The sequence below is a fragment of the Acinonyx jubatus genome, chromosome E4, assembly GCF_027475565.1.
Source record: "Acinonyx jubatus isolate Ajub_Pintada_27869175 chromosome E4, VMU_Ajub_asm_v1.0, whole genome shotgun sequence".
Taxonomy (NCBI): Eukaryota; Metazoa; Chordata; class Mammalia; order Carnivora; family Felidae; genus Acinonyx; species Acinonyx jubatus.
In genome coordinates, this window is record NC_069395.1 from 4,867,035 (window position 1) to 4,884,082 (window position 17,048).

The 17,048-nt window shown below is 51.1% G+C and overlaps 2 protein-coding genes across 4 annotated transcripts in view; both read right to left on the reverse strand.

Annotated features, from left to right (window-relative positions):
* Positions 1–405: 405 nt before the first annotated feature.
* On the reverse strand, positions 406–8,137 carry PEX19 (peroxisomal biogenesis factor 19). 2 transcript variants are annotated; one of them, XR_008293012.1, is made up of 8 exons: positions 8,009–8,137; positions 6,471–6,580; positions 5,934–6,099; positions 5,416–5,501; positions 4,578–4,739; positions 3,560–3,736; positions 3,162–3,332; positions 406–3,079 (listed from the first exon to the last, which is right to left on the reverse strand). XR_008293012.1 is itself a non-coding variant. In XM_015076205.3 (8 exons), the coding sequence occupies exons 1-8, from the start codon at positions 8,076–8,078 to the stop codon at positions 3,039–3,041; spliced, it is 900 nt and encodes a 299-aa protein (XP_014931691.2). In that variant the 5' UTR covers positions 8,079–8,137; the 3' UTR covers positions 406–3,038. The 2 variants fall into 2 exon arrangements, 1 of the variants encoding a protein (XP_014931691.2); XM_015076205.3 differs by having other exon boundaries at positions 406–3,122; positions 3,288–3,332.
* Positions 8,138–11,282: 3,145 nt separating this feature from the next.
* Positions 11,283–17,048, reverse strand: part of COPA (COPI coat complex subunit alpha) — a 44,724-nt gene continuing 38,958 nt past the window's right edge. Inside the window, exons 24-34 of one of the 2 annotated variants that reach the window (XM_053209640.1) lie at positions 15,786–15,875; positions 15,494–15,603; positions 15,033–15,110; positions 14,798–14,866; positions 14,135–14,271; positions 13,708–13,894; positions 13,513–13,623; positions 13,026–13,187; positions 12,204–12,398; positions 11,852–11,922; positions 11,283–11,691 (exon numbers count right to left, since the gene is read on the reverse strand). In XM_053209640.1, coding sequence (XP_053065615.1) covers positions 11,863–11,922; positions 12,204–12,398; positions 13,026–13,187; positions 13,513–13,623; positions 13,708–13,894; positions 14,135–14,271; positions 14,798–14,866; positions 15,033–15,110; positions 15,494–15,603; positions 15,786–15,875 — 1,199 coding nt within the window. In that variant the 3' untranslated portion in view covers positions 11,283–11,691; positions 11,852–11,862. Of the gene's footprint in view, positions 11,923–12,203; positions 12,399–13,025; positions 13,188–13,512; positions 13,624–13,707; positions 13,895–14,134; positions 14,272–14,797; positions 14,867–15,032; positions 15,111–15,493; positions 15,604–15,785; positions 15,876–17,048 lie in introns of both variants that reach the window. The other variant, XM_027048440.2, reaches the window with a different exon arrangement.

Here is a 17,048-nt window from a genome sequence, read left to right on the forward strand (position 1 = left end):
GAAACCAGTTCTTAAACATCCCCTGCCATCAGCCTCCACCCACAGAGACAGCCACTTCTAAACTTCCCAAAGATGCCAGTGACCCATTCATTAGTGCCTTTCCTTCATAAAACAAACAAAAATGTCCCCAGACCTTCCTAAGGAACATGGTCAGCTAGTGGGTTTTCCGGTGTAATATACATTCGTTCTCACATGCCCACTTCCTCTAAGCCTTTTGATCGTTTCTCGTAAGGTCTATCATCTCAACCTCGTTTACTGTGGACCATCGTTTTTTCCAAGCTCCCCAGCCATCTTGACAGTGTATGATAAGCACCTCCTGGGGCCCTTGCCAGGATGGTCTCCAGAGTCACGGGAAAATATCCTCATTACCACAAATTCTGTATGAATTCGATTCTTAACTCATGAAACCATCCAAACAACTACAAATTTATTTTCTAACATACAGAATTTTGGAACAAAGGGGTACCTCCTTTAAAGTCTGACAGCAGCATAAAAACTCTACATATAGCTTAAACCTAAACTTCTTAATGGTTATTTTTAAGCAAAAGAAAAGGCTCCAAAAATAATATAGAGGTCCTTACAGCGACACACCCTAGCCAAAGAAGAAGTGGACTGGAGGCAACCCTCACGTGAGAGAGAACAAGTACAGAAGCATACCAGTGTGGCCGACGGAGCTGTGGAGACCGAGGAGGGCCCCAGAGCAGTGCTGCCCAAGGTGGTTCAGAGACTTGTACTGGTCTGTGAACAGTTTTGTACCCGTCTGCAACATGATGAGTTAGAAGTTCAGAGTGTCTAGAAATGTCTTAGCGTTCTGACATTGCTGTGATGTCCAGGTGCATGACCAGTGGACTCAGCCTGCTGAAAGGGGTCTGGTCAGCTTGGGTGTAGCCAAGCCTGCGTAGTGGGTGGCACGCTGTGTGAACTGCACTTGCCACGGGTAACGGGAACACATCTGAGCGTACGAAGGACTGGGTGAAATAAACAAAACAAAAACCCTGGCTCTTTAGCAGACGGTTTGAGAAGGACCGCTCGGTCTTCCATGAGCCCAGAACCACCCCAACAGCGCTTCCGGGACAGAGAGGAGCTGGAGGTCAGTTTGTTCATGTTCAATCAAAATGAAAACAAATGGCTTGGGAACAAAACTAAATTGGACTAGAGCATCTGTCTGGATTCCTGGAGTAAGCCCTGACTAGGACAGCAGGACTGAAAATCGGTAAAAGAGAACCGCCAGTCCAGCAGGTACATGGTTCAGGGACACGGTCTTTTTGTCCTTCCCTCCTCCCCTCTATCCTCGTCCGGTGTTTGGACGGAGCTGGTAGAGACTTTTGGCCATTCAGGCCCTGTGACCACCATCACGAGTCTGCCTCCGCTTTTTCCACCTCCTACACAACAGAGGAGTCAGATTCAGACTGGGGCTTTCATATTCTGATGCGGTCCAGTACCTAGACCTTCCCAAACAGCTTGAGGCTCAATCCCCCATCCACAGAATGTGTGGAATCGTCTTAAGGGTAAGAAAGCTTAACCCCTGGGAAGTGGCATGTTCGGAGCGCAAAGTGACTCAGAGGCTGAGTGTCACCTGCCCTGTGCATTATCTTCTGAGTGCTGAGACAGGAGAGCCAGCTGGTCTGACCAGAGCATCCACCAACACGTGGCAGCCAAGGTCCATAGATGCAGTGGTTCCCAAAGAGAAGGGCAAGATCAACTCAAAATAACAATGATAACAGAAATAATTTTAAAAACGTTAGTAATATATTGCTAACAATAATAAAAATGTGAAACCTTAGGATACAACACCAACTGAAGGGCTTCCCAGATTGGAACACCCAGAGGCAACGAGGCAAGATGGCCGTCCAGCGTCCTTGGCCAACTGAGGGGCAGCCTCAGCTGGGGATGGGGGCGGCGGTAGGACCAGCACTGCAATGGTAGGAACTGGTCTGCAAACACTCCTCACGCTGCAGCTCACAGAAGCCGAGGAAGAGCAGAGAAAGACCTGAACGCAAAACAGGCCACACTCCTCAATCAGAATATTTATTAGTCAAGAGAAAGGACCCGAGCTGCACCCCACTCCCGTTCCCAAGTCACCTGCTTAATCAAGGGACGGGATTCAGAGAAATCAGAGGTCTCAAATAAGCCAGAACACATCTGGGGAAGAACGGTCTTTCATTTCCTAGACCTGACACTGTAATTATGTATGTTTTCCAGGGAGGAGGCCAATCAGAGTAGTGGATGGCCCTTCCATGTCACAGCTTGGGTGCAGAGAAGGGCTGGGATAAACGGGTATTTAAAAAGAGAGAAGAGGAGGAGAGGCAGGGGGCACAGGAAGGTCAAGGGCTGGGTTCACCCAGATCACACAGCGTCATACAAAGACCCAAGCTGGTGACTTGAGTTCTCAAACTACACCAGGGACCTGGAGGCTCAGCACCTGGCGAGAGGAGAATCCCAGGGCTTCTCTTTCAACCCTACTGTGATCAGAGGCAAAAGCCCCTACTTCCTTTCCCTCCACGGAATTCCCAACGGTCTGTCTGAAGGCAAGAGGACACGGTGACAGACCGAGAGCCCCAGCCCAGGCTGAATTTCTCCCCATTCATTTCCAAAGGCTCTTCCCAAAAGAACTAGAGAAACACGGAGCCCCAGGACTCTGTCTCTGCTCCCCAGTCCGAGAGAGGGAGTAGAGACAAGGCACAAAGACCCTGGATGTAAAAGTGAACATCAGTGTGGCCATATATAACATTAGTTGGGAGGGGGAAGAAGGGCATGCCCCCAAAGGGGTGCTTTCCTTCACCTGGTAGGTAGCTGGGCCTTTGCTAGCAGCAGAAACCACAACGGATAGGGTTCACAGAAACGGCCCGCACAATAGGCCTTATTACCAGAAAGACAGAGTAAAAGCCTCAGCTGGTATGGCACAATCTCAGCTGGGATGACAGAGGGCAGTGGGCAGACTGCTCCTGCAGACGACACTCCTGCCTCGGCTCCCAGTGGTTCTGCTGACTCCAGATGTTCCCCATGGCTGGGAATCAGGGCCGAACGCGTGTTGTGTTTCACATGATCAGACACTGTTCGCCATTGGCACCTGGTGGGCCTGACAGATTGAGGGCATCCAGGTCAAAGTTGAGGCCAGGAGGCTGGAGAAGAGACGGAGGGACTGAGATTACTGCTCTTACCTCAAGCGACAGCTGTTGAAGGTGCGTCCCCAGTGGCCACAGCGATCACCTCAAGTGGAATCATTCGAGACTACAGAATTCCAGAAACTTGGGCTCAGGTTCAAATCTAAGAGAAGATATACTCACCATCTCCCCAGCCAGCTCTTTTGGAGGATGGCCCAAATCCTGTAGCTGGAAAGTAAGAGGAACGTGAGAAGGAGAGAATCCCACGAAACGGCAGTCCGAAAGAAGTATCTGAGCCACTGTCTCTCTCCTTTCTCCCGGGGACCAGGCTGCGTGGCCTCTCTCGTGCTCCCTCCACCACCTGGGTTTGGCAGCGTGGCCTTCTTCCCAGAAACCCGCTCCACCGAACACACACCCAGCAGCACCCGGGGGCAGGCGGCAAGAGGAGGCCTCACCTGCTGCATGAGATCCAGCACCATCTCAAAACGAGCCTTCTGAGTGGCCTCGCTGTCTGTGGGGGTCTCGGCCTCAAACTGCTCACATATCTTGCCCATGACACTATGTTGTTCCTGATATTTTTCAAACTGCTCTGGAGGAAGAGACCCCCGGTGACTCTGCAACCATTCTGGATACTAAGGAAAGGGAGAACAGGTGCAGAAGAATTAATGGACAGTGGATAGGAAGGGCAATAAAATCTGAAAAGCAAGAAAATCCGAGGGGGGAGGGGACCTAGGGGAAGTCAACACTAAAGACGTCCGCAGCACTGACTCCAACCACGTCACCTGGCTGTGCCAGCATTTACAGTTCCCAGAGGACGGCACACTTCTTCTGTGAAGAGCCAGACAGTATAAACATTTTAGCCTTTATGGGCCATGTGTGATCTCTCTGTCACATGTTCTTTCCTTTGTCTGTTCTGACTTTACAACCTTTATAAATGTCAAGAACCACTCTTCGCTTGACAGTTGGATTTGGTGCACCCGGACCCCAGTCTGCTGCCTCCTGGTCTCCACTGTCCACTTCACTCTTGACCGCATGTCGCACCGTGTCGTTGAAAGGCTTCTGTTCCTGTATTTTGTTTCTTTCGTGAAACTGTAAGCTCTTTGACAGCAAGGACCATCTTTTACACTATCTTAAATTGTTTATAGCATAAAGCCAGTAAATCATCGTCAGAGAAATGACTGGTAAGAAATACAAGAAAGGGTTGACCAGACAACAGCCTCGAACCAGTTTACAGAAAACCAGAGCTGAAGAGCCTCCCCTTCTGCCTTAAGCATCTTCAGTGTGGTACGTTTATTCCCAAAGACACAGCTCCTCCCCACTCTCCTGTTCCAAATAAACAAAGGAAAAAAGAGCAGAGAGACTGTGCACTCGAGTTACTCCAGCTCTGTAGGCTCGAGGCAGACAAGGTAGCCCACAGGCGTCGTCGACACAGTGGAAAATGAGGAGGAAAGGCAGAAACAGAAGTTCACAAACCTTTTCTGTAATCTCCTTCAGTGATGGGTACAACACGTCCTTGGACAGTAGGTTCTGCACGATACTCTGCATGATGGGGAGGATGTTCCCTTCCCCATCCCCTTCTTCCATGCCCAGCCCTTCCATGGCCTTGGTCAGTTCCTCCTCTGACATGCCTGAGTTCTAGAAAGGACAGGAGAGAGGTGAGCAAATACAGATGGTCCGACTTACGACCACTTTTCAGTTTTAGATGGTGTGAAGAGGATGTACATTCAGGAGAAACTTTACTTCAAATTTTCAATTTGGATCCTTGACCGGGGCTGGCGATATGCAGATGATACTCCCTCGAGATGCCACGGTGGCCGTGGCTCCCAGGCAGTCACGTGATCACCAGGATCAACAACTGATGACACTGACAACCACTCTGTCCCCACGTAGCCATTCTGTTTTCTACTTTCAGTACAGCATTCACTAAATTACATGGGATACTCAACGCTTTACTAGGAAATAGGCTTGGTGTTGGGTGATTTTGCAGACCCACAGGCTAACGTAAGTATTCTAAACACACTCAAGGTAGGTGCGGCTAAGCTGTGATGTTTGGTAGGGTAGGTGTATTAAATGCATTTTCAACTTGTGGTATTTCCAACTTATGATGGATTGGCCAGGATGTAACCCCATCGTAAGTTGAAGACAGTGCCTTCTTGGGATGCTTAGCACCCTTTCAAGTGGGAAAGAACTATTTGAACTTGCCAGCAGCAAAAGAGTGTGGCAGGGACAGACTTCAGATGCTACCCAAGAGAGTCTGTCTTTTTGCTGATGTGTCTGACGGGCTCTCGTGGCCCCCGCCCCTTCCCCTCACCTGAAGATCAGTGGCATTTTTGGCGAGTCCACTTAGTGTCTCCTTCAGGCAAGATGTAAATTCTTGTTGGGAGGTTGCATCACTGCCTAGGGAAGATCGAGAAAGGCCAAGTCTTTTGGACTTTTACTGTCTGCTTCCCCAGACTGCGCTGGTTATCAGCTTGGATACGCAGCATTTACTGGTGAGTCACTAGCACTCCAAACCTCTGAATCCTCCGTGGTCACCTTCACAGTCACTTTCACAGATCTACTCGAACCGGGTGTCACTTTGTTCTCCACGAAGACACCCACAACACTATGACCTTTAAAATGGTCAGTTTTCAGTACTCTCTTCTGTGACTTTTCAGCCTCGCCCCCTCGCATGACGCAGCGTCCCCGTCCCTCCTCCCATCTCCTGGCCCCACCCGGTGGCCGTGATATGACGAGTGCTGTCAGCTTGACTAAGAGTGCTCTCTGTGCGTAACCAACACTGTGGAGGTCTGTTCAGGGGTCTCCAGCCCCCCAGGGCCGCCTCCTCACCCACTCTCCCGGCAGCCTCTGAGAGCTTTTGGAACTGCTCCACCAGATGGGGCTCTTCCTCAGCCAACTCCTTCATGGCCTTCTCGAATTCTGCAGTGGCTTGGGAAGCCAGCTCGCTGTCAAACAGTTCTCGGAAAAACTTCTCTTGGGAGGCGAAGAGGGCATCCTGCAGCGAGGGGGGGCGGGCAAAATGCATCTCTTACTTGGCCCCCACCGACAGAAGCCACAGGCAGGGGCTCTGGGAGATGCAGTGCTGCCCTCCTGCCCACCTCCACTGGACATTCTAACTACCTCTTTTCAGGAGGACAGTGAGAAAGGCACCGGGCCACTGACGGAAGGGTATAGGGGGCATCCCCAAACCAACCTTTTAAACCTGCCTTCTCTTCGAAGCGCTTCCTCAAGATCCCACCAATCCATCCTCAGGGTCAGGCCAGGCCCCCTCCCCCCAATCCACTCCAGCCCACAGGGGCCTGCCCCACCTCTGCTTGCAGGTGCTTGCCCACCCCCCCCCCTCCCTTAAGAGGGTGGAATTTATACTTTGGCAGTGTCTCCTGGCGATCTCTTCTGGGGCCCCGAAGCATCAGGGGGCGTGGTGGTAGGCGGGGGCGCTGGGCAGGGTTTGGCCTTATCGAAATCATCGAGAGCACCTTCAGAGACAAGAGACATAGTGTGTGTGTTGGGGACGGATGAGGATTCAAGGCTTGGTGGGGGGCGGGGGCGGGGTAAGTTCTGGGCACAGCATTAAGAGGACAGTCTTTCAAAGTGTCATCTCCCTTTTAAGTGTCCCTCTCCTGGCCCACCCCTCAATAAGCTGCCCACTTCCCTCTTCATTACCCAATTTATTGGGATCAAAGAGGAAGAAATCCCTAAAGGTGGAAGAGGCGTCTCTCTCATAGCAGGAAAGAGAGACTTAAAAGCTCTGCAAAGACATCTCCATCTACGCAGCGACTTCCTTGCCACATTCTACCGATTCCCCAGAAATCCCACACAAATATCCAACGAGAGCAGAGAACACAGGTGTCCTTAAACTCCTGAACTCACTCTGGAGCCCTCGAGGGCGTAATTTTTGGCAAGAAAGCAAAAGCCACAAGACGTTCCACCCTGCTTCCCGTGGGTCCTGGTACTCGCACAAACTGAGGGACAGCACGCGACAGTCCCTGGGGGACATTAAACTCTCTTCTCCTAACGCCGGGTTCAGCCCTCCCTGGGCAAAGTTCCTAGAGCTTCCTCTGGCCTCATCTCCGCAGATAACTATGTGCCAATCCACAGAGTCACTTGGCACTCCTCACCGTTTCTGTTCATCCTTCTGCCTGCCCACATCTCTGTGACTGGGCAAGAGACAAAACATATTCACCTCTGCTCTAAAAACCTGAGTCCTCACCACCAATCCGCTTGCTGGGCTTAGCGGGAGGACACTGGCCCCACTGTGGGCAAGAAACCAACAGAAGAGCGTTGGGCGGGGAAGAAACGAACATCCAGCCTCTTTCAGGAGGGTGAGCTGTCTCCCCCTAAAGCCCTCTCCCCCTCAGTTTTTCAGAGTAATGGAAAGGAGTCGGCTTGAGCTGTCTGGCACGGCGAAAGTACTGGAATGGGGCCCGGGGAGGGAAAGGTGAAAGGCTTGGCGAGAGGAAAAAAGGGGGGAGAGGGCAGCGCACAGAAGGCCGCGCCAAGGGCTGGTCGACCCTTAACGCGAGCGGTCGGTTCGCAGCCCACCAAAGACCGAAAACTGCCGCTGGCGGGAAGGAAGTTAGGTTAACAAGAACTTGCTCACCGAAACCTAGGGGAGTTCGGTGCCGGATCGTGAAACACCGTCCGGCGGGCTACTGCTTCCCCTCCGGCAGGGAGATCGACGGTCTGAGACGCTCTGGGGCCCAACGTGGGCTCCCGAGCTCCCTCCGCGGAGGAAGGAGAGGGTGACCCAGAGATTTTCTTCGGAGTCACAGGCAGACCCTCTGCCCCCGGCCAACCTTTGGAAAGCCTCTCCCGCTCCGCCCCCAATATCTCGGGCGCAGTTTGCCCCGGAATGAGCCCTTACAACCGCCCACCGTCGGGCCTTCCCCTTTACGAGTTCTTACTTTCCAGAAGCTCTTCCAATTCCCGGTCCGCGTCGGCCCCAGCACCACAAGCCTCCTCAGCGGCGGCCATCTTGCTACCTCCGGCTTGCCGTAGGAGGCGGGGCTTCGCGGCGTCCGGGCCTCGGCCCCGCCCCCTCGCCCCTCCCCTTGTCCTCGTGCAACCAGTAGTAGTGCAGGCCGGGCCGGAGCCGCCATTTTTAAAGGGACAGGAGGCTCTGTGGGTTGGGTTTTGTTTGTTTTCTTTCTCGCCAGGAACCGTTGAACTAACGGAGTGGAACTCACTGTGAAATTCTACCAGGTTACTGATTAGCCCGGCTTCCTTTATTTCAACTTCTCGCGTTATCCAGAGAAGAGGCTCTTTCATCATATGCTTCTCAACACTTAGCACTCTCTGACATTCTATTGATTTTACTTCCTTCTTTACACTGGCCCCCCAGGCACTGCGTGGAATTTGAACACCCAGCGGGCGAGGACTGCCATCCGTGGTCTTCACTGCTGTAAGCTCAGCTCCTAGGCGAGGGCCTACAACCCCGCTGGCGCTCACTGGCCACTCGCAGCCCTCCCGGACCCTGATGAGGCACACTTCTCCGCGGGATCCGGCGGCTGTCTCTCATTTCCTATTCTCCGTCAGGGTTGCCAGAATGAAGGACACAGGACTAGGAGCTTAGTTAGAGCACAGGGTGCGTTGGAGCCATTCAGGCAGAAAAAGCAAGTCTGGAACCTCGGACTGAGCCAGAGGACCATTCATCGTGGTAGCCATAGACCTACCTTCCCCGAACCACCCCTTTTCTCCATATAGAACCCAACCTCTAATCCAGGGAAGCGGGGGGAGGCTCGGTAAAAGACAACTCCAGACACCCCTTCCCTCCTCTGGGATGGTTCTCCTCTTCAGATGGGTCAGAACTGCCCCCCACGCAAATCTGTGTTAGCATTTAGAGCGCATCCACTGTTGTGCAGGATCCTGTGCGGGGCGCAACCCAGGAGAGTGACACAGATGGGACCAGCCCCTGCTGCAAAAGAGCTGCCTGAGGATTAGGGTGGAGGTGGGATGAGACTGAGAGGTACACACAGGATGGTACAAGGCAAATGTCTTAAAAGAAGGGTCAAGCGCTATAAAGCTTAAAAGGGAGAAATCACATCTGAGTGAAGTCACTTAGGGGCGCTGGGGTGGCTCAGCCGTTTGAGCGTCTGAGTTTGGCCCAGTTTGGCTCACAGTCCATGAGTTCAAGCCCCCGCATGGGACTCCTGCCGTCAGCGGCAGAGTCCCCTCTTTCTGCCCCTCCCCCACTCACGTTTTCTCTCAAAAGTAAACATTAAAAACAAAACAAAACTAAATGAAGTCACTTCATGGCTTCCGTCCTTAGCTTCCTAAACGCACATTTGAGTACCGTGTCGAGTACCAGATTAGGTACTCTTTCCGGCACAGATAGGGCACAGGGTTTTTAAATCATACCTGTGCAAACCGTACTGTGTTCTTCCAGACACAAGTGGTGACTGAGGAGAAAACATTCTGAACTGAAAGTCAGAAGACTTAAGTCCCAGTCCCAATTCCGTAACTAAGTACTTTTTTTTTTTTTTAACATTTATTTATTTTTGAGACGGAGAAAGACAGAGAATGAACGGGGGAGGGTCAGAGAGAGGGAGACACAGAATCCAAAACAGGCTCCAGGCTCTGAGCTGTCAGCACAGAGCCTGACGCGGGGCTTGAACTCCCGGACCGCGCGATCATGACCTGAGCTGAAGTCGGCTGCTTAACCGACTGAGCCACCCAGGCGCCCCCATAACTAAGTACTTTTGTTCAAAACCCGTTATCACTCTAGGCCTCAGATTAAAGTTCTTTTCAATTCTAAACTTCTATAATCTAATCCTTCTCTGATTAACTGCTTTCTCCCCAACACCTGTTGTTCCAGGCTTTCTCATTTAACTCCAACCCACTTACATGTATGTCTCTAAATAGGACTATAGTTACATCAAGCACGTATTATAGGTATTTCGCTTGGCTTTATACTATTATGTTATTTTGGTTTTTTTTTAACGTTTATTTATTTTTGAGACAGAGAGAGACAGAGCATGAATGGGGGAGGGCCAGAGAGAGAGGGAGACACAGAATCTGAAGCAGGCTCCAGGCTCTGAGCTGTCAGCACACAGCCCGACGCGGGGCTCGAACTCATGGACCATGAGATCATGACCTGAGCTGAAGTCGGACGCTCAACTGACTGAGCCACCCAGGCACCCCTATACTATTATGTTAATATAAACATGTTAATAAAAATACTGGAGGTAAAAAAAAAAAAAAAAGAAAAATACTGCAGGTAACTGGAGAGAATTACGATGGAGTTGAAACGTTATTTGTCCTTTGCATCATCTCTTAAACTTGCTTCTGCTTTTCTATCCTTACTAGTGTGATACTCCTAGCACCTCCTTTACATATTTATTCACCTCCTGCCTAATGTATAGTGAAAGCTGTTGCCAAACCTTATTTTACAGCATTTTTAAAATGTTTATTTATTTTTGAGAGAGAAACAGAGTGAGAGTGGGGAAGGGACAGAGAGAGGGGGAGGCACGGAGTCCAAAGCAGGCTCCAGGCTCTGAGCTATCAGGCCAACGTGGGGTTCGAACCCACAAACCGTGAGATCACGACCTGAGCTGAAGTCGCATGCTTAACCGACTGAGCCACCCAGGCGCCCCTGAAACGGAGTTTAAAATGAAAAGTACAAACTGTAATCAAAAACACAGCATGCCAATCTACCCAACGTAGTCTTAGCACACGACAAGCAAAACCCTGTATTGACAATGTAACCGCTGTAATATGTGTATTACCTGTAAAACGTCTAGAACAGCGAGAAGTACCCGGTAGGTGCTCAGTCAGCACTGGCTATAATTAGCAAAAGGGGAAAGGTTGCTGTCAGTAACGGAACAGGGGAGCTACTTGCTATGTTCTCACAGTTTAATGTATCCTATGAAAAAAATGTATTTTTTAAAAAGACAGTGGGTGTTTATTACTTCTGTAATTAAAAAAAAGATATCAGGGTGCCTGGGTGGCTCAGTCCGTTGAGCGTCCAACTTCGGCTCAGGTCACAACCTCACGGTTTGTGGGTTCAAGCCCCGGGTCGGGCTCTGCACTGACAACGTGGAACCTGGAGCCCACTTCAGATTCTCTGTCTCACTCTAAGTAAAAAAAAAAAGAAGAAAAAAAAGACGTCTGCTTTGGTGGGGCAGCTACATAAAACAGGAACATGAGAGTGTCCAGGAAACAAATGGAGCCACAAAACTCTCATAGAAATTTACTTTATTAAGTGTGAGAAACAAACACAAGAACAATGGCTATAAAGAACAAACCAATGAAAAGTGATGTGCATTCTTGGGAAACCAGTTTCTTCTCAGACTTTTGAGTTCCTGGGTACACACAGGGTACCTGCCTGGGAGTTTACATGCCCAAGGAAAACGGCGCGGGGGGGATGGCTAAGAGTTTGCTGTGGCTGAGTAAAAGTTACGGCCTTATTTATCACATCCGGCTTCCATCCAAAAGGAAGATACAAAGGCGGTGGGGAGGGAAAAGATAAACACTGAAGGAATGCAGTAGGCAAAGTTTCATCACGGAATTTTCATCTGTTCCTTGAGCGATCTAAGCTGGGAAGGAGATCACCACAACTGTAGTCACCTTGACAAGACGACAAAGAGGTCTAGACATTCTGATTAACCATAGAAGAGGAGAAAGGGACATTAAGTTTTAGGGCAGGACAGCTCAATGTCAATAATTTGAAGGGCAGCTGAGGAAGAAAGAAGTTAGGATATAGAGATTGGTTCTCTAGAGGAAAATACGGTGTTTGACCCTGCACGCACCAGAGGGAGCCTCAGCGGAACTGCAGAGGACTGATCCTTAAACCAAGGACATCTTTGCCAATCTCTGTCACCTGTGGAAAAGGAAACGGGGGAAAAGTTAGGGAATGTGTGACGGTGCACAGCCCAGAAAGCTTACTCCCTCCACTCCTCAGTGAGTACAGCAGAGTATGTGGTTAAGATCTGTTACTGCTCAGTAACCAGCAGTGGGGAGAAGCTCTAGTTTTCTTTAGTATCACTGTCTCAAGGAGCTAGCGGCAAAAACGGAAGAAAAAAAGAACCAACACGCTTCTATTTTCTCTTTCTTTCCTCTTCCCTCCATATCCTGGATGTGTTTCTAGAGGACAGGACTTACTGTAGTGACCTTGCAGACTTGACCCTTGAACTCAGGGGAATAGCAGGCCCCACTGAGTGGACATTTCTCCACTGGCTTCCCACGGTAGATGGGCCGGTAAGACGCAGCACAGATGTCAAAGGGGTTGTGCATGTCGTAGCTGAGCTGGCAGGCGTCTGTGGGGTTCTTCTCACACGCAGACAGAATTTTGCGGGTCTAAGGGAGGGAAGGAGTATTTTATTTAAGAGGACTGAAAGCTGCACGTCACAACTCACCACGGTTCAGTAATTTCCTTGACTCGAGATGCCATTGTACCGAGTGAACGAGTATGTCCTTTTGTACAGGACACACGTGAAGGGGTCACGACAATCACCACCCCTGCTGCATCAGGATCTCCCCTTCTCAGTATCAGTGGTTCCACGGATCTAGACCCACAGTCCTCCACCAAGCCTGGAGATGATCAGAGCCAGGACTCAAAGGGTTAAAATTGGCTTCCACCGCCCAAGAGGAATACCTTCAGAGACCCCAAGTAACGGGACCTGTGTGCGGAGGTTAGCAGCGGTGGGAACGGGTAGCAGAGCTCAGGGACGGGAAGGCAGAGCTCTTCTAGGTGGCAGGTCCCTCTACACCTGTGCCTTGTCTGAAGGAGTTACGAGTTCGCCTTCTAAGAACAAAAGGAGGCACCCTTGCCACTAAGTAAAGAGAAGACGGCATTCGGTTGCCTCCTTCTGTTGAATGTTGTTATTCAGTGCTTTGTTTTAGAGACAAAGGCCTTGGCTTCTACTCCCTCCATGTGAGAGCCGGTCTGGTCCCTTTATGTCTGAGGAAGGAGCTCCCATCTACCTGTTGAGCCACCTCTGGCTTGGGCCCAAGTTCCAACAGGCGCCGAGCAAAGGTGGCAGCTGTCTTAAAGTTCTTGAGCTTGAAGAAGAGGTTGAGGGCCGTGCGCAGCACCAGGATCATGTGAACAGGCTGCAGGTTGGAGTGGGTGAAATAGGCTGCCATCTGGTGGACAGAGAGGGGGACACATGCCAGGCTGACGGTACAGCAGACACAGGTCATTTATAAGCTGCGGCACACGCATTAAACACAACACAAAGCAAACAAAAACGGGGCTGACTACAAGGCATTGCGATCTTCTGCCCCCGGGCTGTGAAGGACTGATGGAATGAAGAAGCGTAGAAAAATACACCCTCTCCTCAGAGAAGTAGGCCCAAACTTCTCTTAGTCCCCAGACTGAAATGTGGGTTTGGACTTTAAGAATTCAGACCTAATGGAGGGTGAAGGGGCGGACCTCTCTGCACCGTGCAGAAGCCCAGAGAGATCGTACCTCACAGATGCGCTTCTGCTGTTCCAGAGTCTCTTTGGGAAGCTTCTTTCTTTCTATCTCCATGGACAGGCCCACAATGTACTCACGGCAAATGGTGATAAGCTGCTGGGCCTTGAGAGAGGGGCAAAGCAAGGTCACGGCACAGAGGCAAGACCGTGCGGGTGCCCGGGACTAGGATGGGCTACCCCCTCCTACCTCCGCAATCTCCTGCTTATTGTCCACGACGAGGAGGGGCACACTGAGTAAAATGGAACGGAATTTTTCCACGGCCTCCTCGAACTTGCCAACTGTGGTGAGCTGGTAGCACAGCTGTAGCCGCTGAATGAGGTCATTGAGCCTCAGGCCCACAGCTGGCACGCCATTCTTCAGCCCCGCATCCTTCCTGGAAGTTTGGAAAAGGAAGAAGAAAAAGGGATAACCCGGAATCCACTAGACTCAAAGGGGAAACAGGTGGGGGAACTGGACGCAGATGTATAAACCAAACCTCACAGAGTGTCGAGCCCAAGTTCCTTCCTACTAGGAAACCTCCCCTCTGGGACGACCATTAACTGTCCCTCAGGCTATCATCTGAAATATCCACCCCACGCTGGAAGACACAGAAGCCAGGAGCAAGGGGCCTTACCAATTGCGATTAGGGTAGCCATACATGCAGGGCAGGCAGGGCAGAGCCTGATAGGTGGTGCGGCCTCGGGCATAGGTCTGTAGGAACAGTTGCTTGTAGGGGCCAAACTGGGTCACCCCCACCTGGTCGTGAAGGAGCTAGAATACAAGAGGAAAGAAATATAAAAATCGTGACCTTGCCACTGCAAAACTCGCTAACCTTGGGCAAGGTACTTCTCTGTACTTGTTTCCTCATCAGTAAATTATACTTAATTATAGGACCTACCTCATTTAGTAATACCTATAAAGCATTCAGGATAGCGCCTGACACACAGTATGTCAACGTTAGCGGTTGTTGCATTTGTAGTTACTGGAGTTGCTGCTGTTGCTATCGTAACATATGTAACATATCGTAACATACCTGCTCCTGAGGGGGCGCTAACTTACTGATGTGAGCCAGGAAGCAGACTATAAATGGGTGGGAGATGGCTGGAAAGATCCACCCAGTAGAAGAAGGCCTTAGGAGGCTACCTTCCCTAGGCAAGACCGGGGTTTCCAGGATAAATACACGCCTCTGCCCTCGTGTATAGGTTAATTTCCGTTTGGTTAAGAGGAGTCAACCGCCTCCCTGGGGACCCCGGGCGACAAACACTCCGCAAGAGCCAACGCTACTCTTAAGACTTACCCGCATGGCTGTTTCAAAAGAGCCTGCCAGGATGTGATCGACTGGAAGCTGAGAGTTATTGCACCAGATCTGACAAGAAACAGAAAACCCAAGCCAACTGAAACACAGCCCCTCCTCTTCCCAAACTACCCTCCCCTGTACCCAGAGCAGAAGAGCAGCCACGTTCGTTACGCACGAGTCCAGCAGAGCCAGCTCAGAAACATGCATGCCCGCAGGGTTGCGCGTCCCTGCTCACCTGAGTTGGGCTGGTTCCCTTGGTGGGAGGCACAAAGAACCCGTCGTCAGCTCCCCCGGCTGCCCCAGGGGGTACATCCTAAGAGAAAAAACATCAGTCATTCATAAGCTATTCAAGCACTTTATTCTGATAAGTCTAAACACCGTCCTTGACCTTGCTCCCAGCCTCGACCGGGGAGGAAGGGGCGGGCGGCGCTTGTGGGAGAAGACCCTCAAAACAGGGGCAGCTTCACCAGTAACAAAACGATAAACCAAAAGCTCCAATTCAGACGACAAAGCTTGCTGCCTTTTCATAAGCTGCTGTTGCTGCAGCCTGACCGGCTGATGGGAGATAAGCATCAGGTCAGGAGGATCTACACCCCCTCCCTTCTGGGGGCCTCGGGACGGGTGGGGGGCAGTATGGCCACCGGCTTTCACAGGGAGACCCAGAGGGAGCCTCCCCGGGGCAAGAACCCCACACACCAGCTCAGGAGGGAGCTCCAGGTCCTCTTCCACATCCCAGCCGCCTCCTTCTTCCTGTCCCCTGCCAAGAGCGTCATCCCCCAGGCCATCCGTAGCCTCCACAAACCCATCTGTAAGGAAAATCCAGGCTCAAAGCGGATTTGCAGTGATGGAATTTTAGCATGAAGAAAGCCCAAAGCTGGGATCCTTGTCGGTTCCACGGTCTGGAAGCCTGCAGAACGGCCCAGCCCCCACCTGTCCCCCCCACCCCAGGCCACCCATCCCGCCAGGAGACCCCCAGAAGAACTCTCACCTTCATCCAGCTGCAGCTCCGCATCCTCTCCCCAGCCTTCGGTACCAATGGTGTCAATGTCAATATCAGCAGCCAGAGCTCCTCCCTTGCCTACAGACAGAAGAACACAAAGGAGCTGGTTATAGCCAGGCAAGGCTGAGATCCGGCCTCTTCTGCAAGCAAGCTGCGTCCTTACAAAAGCAGATGCCAAGCCTCTGTCCACTTAATATTTTTATTATTTACTTCTGTAGTACAGATGCTATGCTACCTTGCAGCAGGTTTCAAAAAGAGAGGAAGTAGAAGAGAGACGGGAACAACTGGCCTTGCTGACACCAAACACTACCCCCTGAACCATTTTTTACTTAGCAACTCCTGGAGTCTCCTGCCGAGATCTCTAAGTTGCTGCCACTCCAGCGTGTGCAGGGCACGGGGACACACGGTAGGTCAGAGACGGAGGAGAGGGCGGGGCTGGGCACAAAATGCCCTGGGGTCCATCTAGGCTGTCAGCCAGGAAAAATAAGCCAGCAGACATCTCCAAAACAACAGGAGCAGGTAAGGGTGGGAGTGGGGGACGGTGGTAGCACACATCTGCAAACGCCCACGGGACAGAGTCTGACATTGCTGCTTCGGTGCCTTAACACTGTCCCTCACGAATGATGAGATACTGAACAGGACTGATCACACAGACGCTAAAACCTGAGGAAATGCACCCACGTGGTCACAGTGGCTGCCCGAGGCCTAGACTGAGACAACTCTCTTTTCTCCCCCTATTTTCCAAATTCTAATCATCTCATATACTTTTTTTTATTTAATTTTTAAAACATGGGATGTCTAGGTGGCTTAGTTGGTTAAACTCAGGTCTTGGTCTTGGGGTTGTGAGTTCAAGCCCCACATTGGGTTCCACACTGGGTATGGAGCCTGCCTCTCTCTCTATTTATTAATCCATACATACATCGATCTATTTATTAATACATACGTACACATATACACAAACACAGGGCGCCTGGGCGACTCAGTGGGTTAAAAGCATCCGACTCTTGATTTCAGCTCAGGTAACGATCTCACAGTTCCTGAGTTCCAGCCCCAAGTCAGGCTCTGCGCTGATAGCACGGAGCCTGCTTGGGATTCTCTGTCTCCCTCTCTCTCTGCCCTTCCCTTGCATGCTCGCTCTCTCGCTCGCTCGCTCTCTCTCTCTCCCTCCCTCCCTCAAAAATAAACAAACATTAAAAAAAAACAAAAAAACGTACCACAGCTCAGACTGGCGTGTCACTGCTCCATGACGCT

Excerpts from the sequence above, each read along its gene's own strand:
- PEX19 (XM_015076205.3), bottom strand. The coding sequence starts at position 8,078 with ATGGCCGCCGCTGAGGAGGCTTGTGGTGCTGGGGCCGACGCGGACCGG. Across the intron at positions 6,581-8,008 it reads ATTGGAAGAGCTTCTGGAAA|GTGCTCTCGATGATTTCGAT; the intron begins GTAAGAACTCGT and ends TTGTCTCTGAAG. Across the intron at positions 4,740-5,415 it reads AAAATGCCACTGATCTTCAG|AACTCAGGCATGTCAGAGGA; the intron begins GTGAGGGGAAGG and ends TGTCCTTTCTAG.